Source organism: Centruroides sculpturatus, unplaced genomic scaffold (genome assembly GCF_000671375.1).
Source record: "Centruroides sculpturatus isolate CEXI.00-Female unplaced genomic scaffold, Cexi_2.0 scaffold697, whole genome shotgun sequence".
In the NCBI taxonomy this organism is placed as follows: domain Eukaryota; kingdom Metazoa; phylum Arthropoda; class Arachnida; order Scorpiones; family Buthidae; genus Centruroides; species Centruroides sculpturatus.
In genome coordinates this window covers 48,276-61,419 of record NW_019385326.1, presented here as the reverse complement: position 1 = coordinate 61,419, position 13,144 = coordinate 48,276, and the positions used below count along the sequence as shown (strand labels likewise).

General features: G+C 32.3%; 2 protein-coding genes across 2 annotated transcripts; both read right to left on the bottom strand.

Annotated features, from left to right (window-relative positions):
* Positions 1–1,023: 1,023 nt before the first annotated feature.
* On the bottom strand, positions 1,024–1,735 carry LOC111637691 (single insulin-like growth factor-binding domain protein-2). Its single transcript, XM_023383263.1, has 3 exons — positions 1,575–1,735; positions 1,374–1,497; positions 1,024–1,290 (listed from the first exon to the last, which is right to left on the bottom strand). Exons 1-3 carry the CDS (start codon positions 1,622–1,624, stop codon positions 1,141–1,143), a joined length of 324 nt encoding a protein of 107 aa, XP_023239031.1. The 5' UTR covers positions 1,625–1,735; the 3' UTR covers positions 1,024–1,140.
* A 6,335-nt stretch (positions 1,736–8,070) lies between these two features.
* On the bottom strand, positions 8,071–8,782 carry LOC111637690 (single insulin-like growth factor-binding domain protein-2). The gene is made up of 3 exons (XM_023383261.1): positions 8,622–8,782; positions 8,421–8,544; positions 8,071–8,337 (listed from the first exon to the last, which is right to left on the bottom strand). The coding sequence occupies exons 1-3, from the start codon at positions 8,669–8,671 to the stop codon at positions 8,188–8,190; spliced, it is 324 nt and encodes a 107-aa protein (XP_023239029.1). The 5' UTR covers positions 8,672–8,782; the 3' UTR covers positions 8,071–8,187.
* Positions 8,783–13,144: the final 4,362 nt, after the last annotated feature.

The window sequence follows — 13,144 nt, the reverse complement described above, 5'->3', positions numbered from 1 at the left end:
CTATTTTACTTAACCTAAATGCAAATATATTTTGACTTTTTATATACAGTGAAAACCTGTGTACCTGACTCTCACGGTACCGAATACTTTTTCCATTTAGGCAGGTTTCCGTTTAATTAACGTCCCGTTTTGTACAGATTTTACTATGTACATCTACATATTATTCGAAGAACACTATTTAAATTATAATTAAAGAAATAGTTTAATATATATATATTTTAAATTATATTCTGATAATAATTTTACTTAAATATTTCCTGTATAATAACTTGTAGTGATTCTTAAGATAATAATAATTAAATAAACTTCCCGGAAATCGAATTCGTAATACGCGAGAGCTTGTTATAACTGCTTTTATCGTTTTGGTTTATCGGACCATTTTCAAAGTTATTATTAGTATTAATTAAATCTACATTACGTGTAACAATTTCACGTATTTTATAAACCAGAAGGTGATTAAATTTAACTAATTATTGCTACGATAAAAACAATTATTTCGCTAAAAGTATGAGCAGAAACTTATTCTACTTTCTCGGCTGTTATATACAACAGAGGGAAAGTATGGCAATCGGTAAAAAAAATTCCCCCACTTCCGAAGATTTTTACATTTTTGCACTAGAAACGTCGGGAAATGCAAAAAATTTGAAGGTTTTTCTGTACGTACGGATATTACTATGTTAGTGTATGTGGGGACGCGATTGAAATCCAATTGAACATAAAAACAATTGAACATAAAAATTATTTATTTGTTCACCCACTTTGAAGCTTAACAATTCCTGTTCCTTTCTTCGAAAATTTCTGAAATTTTGCAGGGAGGTTCGTGTATTACGGAGTATTGATGCTATTAAATTTTGGTGATTAAAGGTCGAGGGGTGAGGAGATAGAGTGATCGTGTGTTGTATCTCAAGTAAGGTCGGACTTAATGAAGATTTTACTCGTTACAATTTTTATGCAACATCTCTACTCTAAAAATTAAGGTTATTTTTTTATTTAGAAAAACTTAAAAATTACATCACATAACAATTTTATTTGCAATACAAGCTTTATTTATTCATTAATACTCAATTAAATTATTTATTCAAACAATTTACTGATTATGGAAAGGATTGCGTTAGCATTAATTGGATCAGCGTATTGCTGCTAAACAATTGGTTTCTCCTGACACGTTCCTACTGAATAATTTACCATATCCTCGTCGAATCCTTCCGGAAGAGGGGGTCTTATGCACACGAGATTTCTTCCACATATACCAGCAATGTTATATAATCCTCCGCATTCCTGGCCGATTCCCTATAAAAATGTGTAGATATTTTTGTGTTACTTCCTTCATCCTCTAGTTAACAAATATTATTTCATCACAATATATTTCTTACCTGGGCACACACTTTACAACATTTGCAACCATATTTAGTAACTCCAACACCTGGGCAATCCTCTTCGGTTTTATCCACACAGATTACATCAGAGCAGGATCTGCACTTTAGCGACAGACTCACGCTGAAAATATAAATCTTTATGTATTTAAGACCATTCAAAAAGTTAAGAATTTATATAATACTAGAAAAATTTCTTACCTGAATAAACAAAACGTAATTATAAAGAAGGTAATCAATCTGGGGTTCATTTTTACAACTGATCTAAGGATCTGTGTGGAAACAAAGAAGACTTCTTGTAGACGTTTCCTGTCGTTGAGGATGTTTCGTCATTCACCGCTCGTAAATGTATCGAGGGCAATTATGAGTTAACACTATTTTATATTCAGAATGCCGGAAAGGTCATATTCCTATCAGTTTATTATATATAATTAATATTTCTAAACTTCCTCCCAGGAAATAAATTTAGTTTCCTTTCAAAATTTTCGGACATGTCGTTAGATTAATTTAATTTAATTATATTCTAACTAATTTCAATGCTTGCCACAGCACTTAAGAAGTTCAGAACTCGAAATAAATGGCTGAAATCAGCCTGGAAAATTTCGATAAAGACATTAGATTATTTTCGATTAGGTGACGAATTTTGTGTTAATCATATTTATAAATAAATTTCACAAAAGTAGGCGCACTATGATTTATTATGATGGAAGTCGTTTGGGTGACTCAGTTACCACATGTTAAAAAATGATGTAAAATGTAAGCTAAGTAAGCACAGTTTAAAAAAAATTGTGCTTACTTAGTAAATTCACACTTTAATACAGTGGAATCTCGCTTAACAAGCAAAATAAATTTTAAAAAATGACTCGGTTAATGAGCGACGTTTCGCATAACGAGTGAAGAGGAAAGATGAAGTCCCGGATTGTGTGCATGCTCCATCATAGTATTATCTGTAATGTTTTTTTTTTTTCTGCAAATCGAAATCGCATTCGCATTTCAGGTTGGTTCATTCTGTGCTAGAAGAAAAGACGATGATGATTCACTCTCCTTAACAATGTACATTGTATAATTTTCTTTGAATAAACTATTATACATAAAATGCCGCATTTACTCGCGTATAAAACGATCTCGCATATAGGACGAGGTGTGACTTTAAAGATCAAAATAAAAAAAAATTAGATTTATTAATACAATTTTAATTTTATTTCGTTTAATCACAAATAAATTATCGTCAAATGCACGTATTGAGGTAAACAACCACGTTTTGTTAACGCTATCACGTTTTGTCTACTGGGTCTCGCCCTCCGAAGCTTCGTTACAATTCTCTTTTTCGCTTTTATTCCACAAAGCATCGTCCTCTGATCCGTCGAGTGAATTTAAAATGTAGTATTTTCTGAATGACTGCTTTCAGCTCTTGAAGAATTGTTTTCCACGCATCTGATACCCACGTAGTAAAACCAAAAGATTATAATGCACATGACCGGAAAAAGTTTATTTTTAATGATTCATAATGTGCAAATATTCATTAAAAATACCAATTTAACAAATATGAAATAAATACGTTTATAATTGCTAAATGACCAGCTTTTTTCGGATCATCTCTTTAAAAGCGACATTTACCTTGACCCTGCTAAAATGGTAGCATGAACTAACTATACACGGTTCATAAAAGTTATTGCAAAAACGCAAATAATCCTCCGCTTGCGTGTATAGGACGACCTATGATTTTGAAGCAATGAAAAATGAATAAAAACTTCGTCTTATACGCAAGTAAATACGGTATTTGAGTATTTCTTCGGCATGGAACGCATTATCGTATTTTAGATTAATTTCTATGGGAAAAATTGTTTCGCTTAACGAGTAAGACTCTGAAACGAATTATGCTCGTTTGCAAAAAATTGGAAGATCAAATTTCACACGATTTCAATAGGTAGAAAATGAATACTGTAAACACTCAATATAACACTTGTACAGAAGCCTAAAAACTTTCAAATAAAAGTACATTTATCATGCTTTCCTTCCAACAGAAACCACCATCACATTGGTGTCTGCACGCAGTTTTAACTACATGTAGATTGAGGGGCATGGAAAGGCACTGGGATGAAGAGTCACACCAACCTGTATTGGCGTTCCTTCCTTTCTTTTTCTCGGAGAAACAACTAAACCGGTGAATAATTAGAACAGTGGGTAATCAGAAGTATTTCCAGGAAAGGTATTGAAGTGCCCAAAAATTCCATCTCACACGTATGTACAATACAGTATGCATTACAACAGGGGTGTCCAACCCGTGGCCCCCGGGCCGCATGCGGCCCAAGGCAAGTTCCAATGCAGCCCAATAAACGTGTAAACAAATCCGACAAATTTTTTTATTTCAACGGCANTTCAACGTTTATAAATTTGTGGAAGATTCACATATACATGAAGGTGTGGATAAATTATGTGAAGAGCAATTTGATCCTCCTGATCTAAGTACAAATTACAAACAATGATGATCAGGATGATTTCTTCAGTTGAGCCTTGGAAAACTATCAAAAAACAATCGTTTATTGTTACATGGTCACAATGCCGTGCTGCAATTTTTAATCATATTTTTAATTTATTTAATTTAAAATATCTCAAATTAGTAGTGGCTTGCCCCTGTACATCACATTTTTCCTTTAGCAATCGCATCGTGTCGGTCATCTATCTAATTTCGTTTTCGAAATTAAAGAAATACAGACAGACAGATAATGGGAATTTATAGGTTTACAAATTTTTAAAATTCCAGCCCAACAAATTAACTAGAAATTGCTCTCAACAGATAAGATCTTTATGTTTAATGTAATGCGTATTTTATATTATTTTCTGTATTGTCTCTATATTATAAAGATGAAATAATTCTAATAATATATTATAGAGAAACAAAGATGATTATTTATTATTAAAATTAATCTTTTAACATTCATATATTCACTGACATTAACAATGGATTTTATTTATTTATTTAATTCTTTCAAAAATCGAAGGTTTCAAATGCAATATTACAAAAATAATATTTTTCACAGAATAACTGAGAATGACAACTGCTGGCGATATGAAGAAAAATCCAGCATCGAGTTGCTTAACTTTCCCAGCAATTTTGGTGGCGCCATCTTTTATGATATTTTATTATTAAAAACTTAATATTTTTAACTATTATAAAATGGAAAACAGCTTAATTTACTGGAGGGGTGGTTTTTATAAAAATGTGTAAATGTTAATAACGAATAACAACTTCATTAATTCCTACACCTCTCGAGATATGACATATAACACCTTTCTATCTCCTCACTCCGTCGACCTTTAACCACCAAAACTTAATAGCATCAATCTCTCTAAAACACAAACCGCCTTGCAAAATTTCATAACGACAAAAAGTACAGGAGTTATTAAGCTTCAAACAGAGTGAACAAAATCGTGTCCGTAAGTACAGAAAATAACCAGAATTTTTTTTTAATTTTTCGACGTCCCCTGAGTCAAAAAATGTAAAAATCTCGGGGGGGTCACTTTTTGATTGATCGCCATAATTTCTTTTGGTATAGGCCTACTCGTATATAACTGCAGGGAAAACAATACAGATTATTTATTAACTATTGATGATATCTGATTATTTCATATATATCCTTACTTATCTTGCGAAATGCGCTTTTTTTCTTTCAAAATTCTGAGGTAACACCATTGAAACTCCTCAGGACTACACTAAATCTTCTCCTTTATATTCTGTAAATTTTCTTTGCTAAGGTTTCCAAATTTTTTGTTTTTCCTGGGATGATGATATCAGTTTCAATCTGTGGAACAGATTTGTATCGAATAATATTAACTTATTTAAATGGTACTGTTCATAAGGATCGTAACTTTCTCTGAATGGATAAGAAGCAAATTTATCAATTCAGCAGTTAGCATAGATTTTCAAGCTTCTGTACTTCCACGATGTGTTGTATCCTCTGCTCATGTAAAGAACATAGTTATGTCCGTATCACAAATTAGCAAATTGTAAAATCGGATTTGTCCGAGATACAATGCTTTAGAACAGTGGTTCTCAATCGGGATTCACAGGAACCCTAAGGGTGTCCACAGAAAAAGTACCAAATTGGGGATTCACGGTGATGTTTTAGTTGTCTATACGGTAATTCTACTTCAGAACAATTGTTTTACTGAGAATTAAATTTCTACAGTATATATATTGTCAATTTCTTTATTACTCATTTTTTACATAAGGGTTAAAATATAAATTATTTAAAATATTGAATATGTATAGGACATATATCTCATTGACAAAGGTTAAAGAGAGATTATAAAGCAGGGGTTTGTTAGGAGAATCTTATACCATCAGCTTTATGTCACTTGACACTGACATTTCGGAACGTTTTCCTTTCTTTTTTTTTATTAGTAAAAAACGTAAGGTTTTTTCTGTGCAATTTCTATGGGGGTCCATAAAAATTTAAGAAGAAAAGGGGTCCATGGGTAAAATAAGGTTGAGAACCACTGCTTTAGAACTACTACGTAAATTGTGGGAGAGGGATTTCCACGTGGCCCTTGCTATCAATAGTTAGCTGGATTAATATATTCTGTATTTGCATTACTTCTGCTCTCTTCCATAGAATCCAGGGCAAGCTTTACAAGCTTTTTAGCCCTACAACTAATATTAATATCCAACTTGTAAAATGTATTAAACGCCACTGTATGATAGTAATGTTTTGCATTATTTTTAACACTGTTTATATAGATGAAGGCGTTATTTTTCATAATAAGAGAGCTCTTTGAGGGAAAAAGGTGGTGTCAGTCTATGTCACGTTATTCCACTGGAAAACATCAAGTCAATGTAACATAACGCCTACATTCATTCAACTATTGAATTCAATTTTAGATAGATGAAAGTGGAGACAGTATATTGTACAGGGACAAGCCACTGCTAATTTGAGGTGGAGAGCACATATTTTAAGTTAAACATATTAAAAATATGATTAAAAATTGCAACCCGGCATTGTGACCATGTCAATAAATAATTGGACCGACATTATAATACCGGACATAGGTACTAAATATTTTGTACCAATTTGAGAGACGCCATAAATCAAAACATGCCACCTATGAATTGAATAATAGATTATGACACAACGATTACGGACATACTAATTGCGACTAACGGATAAAACATGCCAAGGGACACACTCGAGTGATGACGACAACCCGATTTATGGCATATTAACTGTATACAATGCCAAGTTTACTGATAAACTATAAACTCTATAATCAAACAACTAAACCAACAGCTTAATGTTGGTTTAGTTGATTCCTGAAAGTATCTTATACCAAAGTAGCTGTGCGTGTGGCCGTCATTGCTCGGGCCATTGAGGGGGATGGGGATTGTTAAGGTTGTGCTGAGAGAGGATGATAAAAACAATGCACTTAATAATTAAAATATACATTTCTTCACCCTAGTATTTACAATAATGAAACTGCAAATACATTGCTCTGACTTAGGCTAAGTTGGGAGATCCTCACAATATCTTTTTCCATAATATCGAAGAATATTCATGCCAAATTTGATGCGGATACATTCAACTATATCGAATTCTTTATCTATTTTACTTAACCTAAATGCAAATATATTTTGACTTTTTATATACAGTGAAAACCTGTGTACCTGACTCTCACGGTACCGAATACTTTTTCCATTTAGGCAGGTTTCCGTTTAATTAACGTCCCGTTTTGTACAGATTTTACTATGTACATCTACATATTATTCGAAGAACACTATTTAAATTATAATTAAAGAAATAGTTTAATATATATATATTTTAAATTATATTCTGATAATAATTTTACTTAAATATTTCCTGTATAATAACTTGTAGTGATTCTTAAGATAATAATAATTAAATAAACTTCCCGGAAATCGAATTCGTAATACGCGAGAGCTTGTTATAACTGCTTTTATCGTTTTGGTTTATCGGACCATTTTCAAAGTTATTATTAGTATTAATTAAATCTACATTACGTTTAACAATTTCACGTATTTTATAAACCAGAAGGTGATTAAATTTAACTAATTATTGCTACGATAAAAACAATTATTTCGCTAAAAGTATGAGCAGAAACTTATTCTACTTTCTCGGCTGTTATATACAACAGAGGGAAAGTATGGCAATCGGTAAAAAAAATTCCCCCACTTCCGAAGATTTTTACATTTTTGCACTAGAAACGTCGGGAAATGCAAAAAATTTGAAGGTTTTTCTGTACGTACGGATATTATAGCGTGTTGTAACATAGCGTGTTGTGAAATTTGTTCACAACAAATATGTTTGATAAAATTTGTTCACCCACTTTGTTGTGAACAAACAACGCTATGTTAGTGTATGTGGGGACGCGATTGAAATCCAATTGAACATAAAAATTATTTATTTGTTCACCCACTTTGAAGCTTAACAATTCCTGTTCCTTTCTTCGAAAATTTCTGAAATTTTGCAGGGAGGTTCGTGTATTACGGAGTATTGATGCTATTAAATTTTGGTGATTAAAGGTCGAGGGGTGAGGAGATAGAGTGATCGTGTGTTGTATCTCAAGTAAGGTCGGACTTAATGAAGATTTTACTCGTTACAATTTTTATGCAACATCTCTACTCTAAAAATTAAGGTTATTTTTTTATTTAGAAAAACTTAAAAATTACATCACATAACAATTTTATTTGCAATACAAGCTTTATTTATTCATTAATACTCAATTAAATTATTTATTCAAACAATTTACTGATTATGGAAAGGATTGCGTTAGCATTAATTGGATCAGCGTATTGCTGCTAAACAATTGGTTTCTCCTGACACGTTCCTACTGAATAATTTACCATATCCTCGTCGAATCCTTCCGGAAGAGGGGGTCTTATGCACACGAGATTTCTTCCACATATACCAGCAATGTTATATAATCCTCCGCATTCCTGGCCGATTCCCTATAAAAATGTGTAGATATTTTTGTGTTACTTCCTTCATCCTCTAGTTAACAAATATTATTTCATCACAATATATTTCTTACCTGGGCACACACTTTACAACATTTGCAACCATATTTAGTAACTCCAACACCTGGGCAATCCTCTTCGGTTTTATCCACACAGATTACATCAGAGCAGGATCTGCACTTTAGCGACAGACTCACGCTGAAAATATAAATCTTTATGTATTTAAGACCATTCAAAAAGTTAAGAATTTATATAATACTAGAAAAATTTCTTACCTGAATAAACAAAACGTAATTATAAAGAAGGTAATCAATCTGGGGTTCATTTTTACAACTGATCTAAGGATCTGTGTGGAAACAAAGAAGACTTCTTGTAGACGTTTCCTGTCGTTGAGGATGTTTCGTCATTCACCGCTCGTAAATGTATCGAGGGCAATTATGAGTTAACACTATTTTATATTCAGAATGCCGGAAAGGTCATATTCCTATCAGTTTATTATATATAATTAATATTTCTAAACTTCCTCCCAGGAAATAAATTTAGTTTCCTTTCAAAATTTTCGGACATGTCGTTAGATTAATTTAATTTAATTATATTCTAACTAATTTCAATGCTTGCCACAGCACTTAAGAGGTTCGGAACTCGAAATAAATGGCTGAAATCAGCCTGGAAAATTTCGATAAAGACATTAGATTATTTTCGATTAGGTGACGAATTTTGTGTTAATCATATTTATAAATAAATTTCACAAAAGTAGGCGCACTATGATTTATTATGATGGAAGTCGTTTGGGTGACTCAGTTACCACATGTTAAAAAATGATGTAAAATGTAAGCTAAGTAAGCACAGTTTAAAAAAAATTGTGCTTACTTAGTAAATTCACACTTTAATACAGTGGAATCTCGCTTAACGAGCAAAATAAATTTTAAAAAATGACTCGGTTAATGAGCGACGTTTCGCATAACGAGTGAAGAGGAAAGATGAAGTCCCGGATTGTGTGCATGCTCCATCATAGTATTATCTGTAATGTTTTTTTTTTTTCTGCAAATCGAAATCGCATTCGCATTTCAGGTTGGTTCATTCTGTGCTAGAAGAAAAGACGATGATGATTCACTCTCCTTAACAATGTACATTGTATAATTTTCTTTGAATAAACTATTATACATAAAATGCCGCATTTACTCGCGTATAAAACGATCTCGCATATAGGACGAGGTGTGACTTTAAAGATCAAAATAAAAAAAAATTAGATTTATTAATACAATTTTAATTTTATTTCGTTTAATCACAAATAAATTATCGTCAAATGCACGTATTGAGGTAAACAACCACGTTTTGTTAACGCTATCACGTTTTGTCTACTGGGTCTCGCCCTCCGAAGCTTCGTTACAATTCTCTTTTTCGCTTTTATTCCACAAAGCATCGTCCTCTGATCCGTCGAGTGAATTTAAAATGTAGTATTTTCTGAATGACTGCTTTCAGCTCTTGAAGAATTGTTTTCCACGCATCTGATACCCACGTAGTAAAACCAAAAGATTATAATGCACATGACCGGAAAAAGTTTATTTTTAATGATTCATAATGTGCAAATATTCATTAAAAATACCAATTTAACAAATATGAAATAAATACGTTTATAATTGCTAAATGACCAGCTTTTTTCGGATCATCTCTTTAAAAGCGACATTTACCTTGACCCTGCTAAAATGGTAGCATGAACTAACTATACACGGTTCATAAAAGTTATTGCAAAAACGCAAATAATCCTCCGCTTGCGTGTATAGGACGACCTATGATTTTGAAGCAATGAAAAATGAATAAAAACTTCGTCTTATACGCAAGTAAATACGGTATTTGAGTATTTCTTCGGCATGGAACGCATTATCGTATTTTAGATTAATTTCTATGGGAAAAATTGTTTCGCTTAACGAGTAAGACTCTGAAACGAATTATGCTCGTTTGCAAAAAATTGGAAGATCAAATTTCACACGATTTCAATAGGTAGAAAATGAATACTGTAAACACTCAATATAACACTTGTACAGAAGCCTAAAAACTTTCAAATAAAAGTACATTTACCATGCTTTCCTTCCAACAGAAACCACCATCACATTGGTGTCTGCACGCAGTTTTAACTACATGTAGATTGAGGGGCATGGAAAGGCACTGGGATGAAGAGTCACACTAACCTGTATTGACGTTCCTTCCTTTCTTTTTCTCGGAGAAACAACTAAACCGGTGAATAATTAGAACAGTGGGTAATCAGAAGTATTTCCAGGAAAGGTATTGAAGTGCCCAAAAATTCCATCTCACACGTATGTACAATACAGTATGCATTACAACAGGGGTGTCCAACCCGTGGCCCCCGGGCCGCATGCGGCCCAAGGCAAGTTCCAATGCAGCCCAATAAACGTGTAAACAAATCCGACAAATTTTTTTATTTCAACGGCATAAACCTCAAAAAAGAAGTTTCACAAAGCCCTAAACCTTTACAGTTGACCCCCCTATAACACTGTTGATAATTCCGTTTTATATGAATTCCATGTTATACGAGCCACTTAGATTTTAAAAATACATGAGCCATTCACAGCCCAGCACATGTATTTGTAAAATCTAAGTGACTCATACAACATGGAATTCATATAAAATGGAATTATCAACAGTGTTATAGGGGGGTTAACTGTATACATATTTTATTTTTTAATAGAAAGGAAATATTTTCAAATACTTGAAATGTGTGAATGAGGAAGGAATACTAAATAAAGCTGAAGTCATGACTCAAAGGATTACAGCCCCAAATTCGGAGAAAGAAGAGAAAGGCAAAAAAATAAAAAGAATTGAGAAAGGTTGGAAAATTAAGGATTAATATTTGCATAACAGAAGGTCTAGTTAACCTTTTCACTTCTTTATTTTTTGACCCTTCTGTTTCTTTCTCCGAATTTAGGTCTATAATCTTTTGAATACCAACTCTAGCTTTATTTAATATTCCTTTCATCGTTGCAAGATTTGGCAACTTTGCGCCAAATTTGGCTACCCTTTTTTTAGTTTGGCGAAAAAATATCATTTGGCCCATTGGCTACATTTTGAGCTACATATTATTTATAAAAATATTTGTTGAATAAAAATACACTTTAAATTGTGCTTCGTTGTTTTTTTATTAATTAAAGACCCAAATAAAACAAATATTTGCGTTTTTCACATAAATTTTTGTTTTTCTTCTTTATAATAAATAAATTTATCTATTTCTTAGTAGAACTTAAAAGTGTCTGTAGAAGTAATTTTTTAAAATATTCTTTTTCGTGATTTCGTATAATCTAGACATGTAAATCCTTAAATATACAAGTATATTTAAGGATTGGGCCACAATAAACTTGTGGCTCAGAACTCCATGACTTCTTTCAATGTGGCCCAGAAAAACAGAAAGGTTGGACACCCCTGCATTACAATATCAGTCATCCCGCGCACTCACTGCTGGATAAGTTAAATATTTCATTATAGAAAGAGGAAATTCACTTTCTCAGTTTTGATAAGGTGAAATAACTAAACTATATATATCGAAATTTTCAATTACAAAAATTTCTAGAAGATTGAATCGGTCTCACCATATTGTGGCAAGTTACATCAATTCTAGTGAAGAACATAGAATAAAACAGTTATCTGAAAGACCATTCCTGAATTCAATTCCCATCAAAAATTTAAAAAAAAAGTAGTGGTTAGAAATATTTCATAAAGTTACATTTAATAAATCACAATTATTACGTTTATTGATTTTCAGTTGCGCAACGACTGCATGAATAACTTACATAAACACAACAGATGTATCCCATTCATAAAAGAAAATAGAACCATTCTTCTTCAATTGTTAATATGGTAATGAATTCGAAGTTGTACAATTTACATTGTCATAACGCGCTGTTTGAATAATTGGGCTACAATTTTTAATTATATCTTTTATTTATTTAATTTATAACATATGCTCTCCACCTCAAATTAGCAGTGTTTTACCCCTGTACATCATACTTTTTCTTTAACAATAAAGTCGTTCCGGTCATCTAACACCTTTTGGGGAGAATTTTTGAATTGAAAGAGCGTAATTTTCGGCTCAAGAAAGAAGATCATATATAGTTACTCGGGGTCTTCTTACCCTAAACTTTCCATATCCAGTTTTGGCTTTCATTTATATAACTGCGTTCTCGAGATTAAGAAAAAACAGTCAGACGGACAAACAGCCTGATGAAAAGGATAATTTATAGGTCTACAATTTTTTCAAATTGCAGCCGAATGAAAATCTTATACTAAAGATAATTATTTGAAATATTTTAAATCAATAATAAAATGATATATTATTTATCACATTGTTTGCCATTGTTAATATAATAATCGGAGTCTGTGGGAATATGATGTTTTGTTGTCTTTCTTTCTCCACATGGCGCTACTTTATACTATTCAGCTTCACAATTCTTTATTTAGAATTTTCTTTATTTCAATTAAGAAAATGAAATAATATTAAAGTTTATATTACTGAGGAAAGATGGCAGAGAAAGGGGGTCTGACTGCCTGACTGGGAGAAAAAGATAGGCCATTAACTACATACGTCTCCCTGTCATGCTCGACCGAAAACTATCTAGTGCATAAGTATATAAATAATGATAAATAGCTATAAATTCAGTGGCGTAGCGTGGGTGTCAGCCGCCCGGGGCGGAGGAAAATTTCGCCCCCCCCCGTATTTAGGTATCTTAATTTAAAAGACTAAAATTCAGTTTCGTCACAGAATAAGTAATGAAAAATTCCGTGCTAG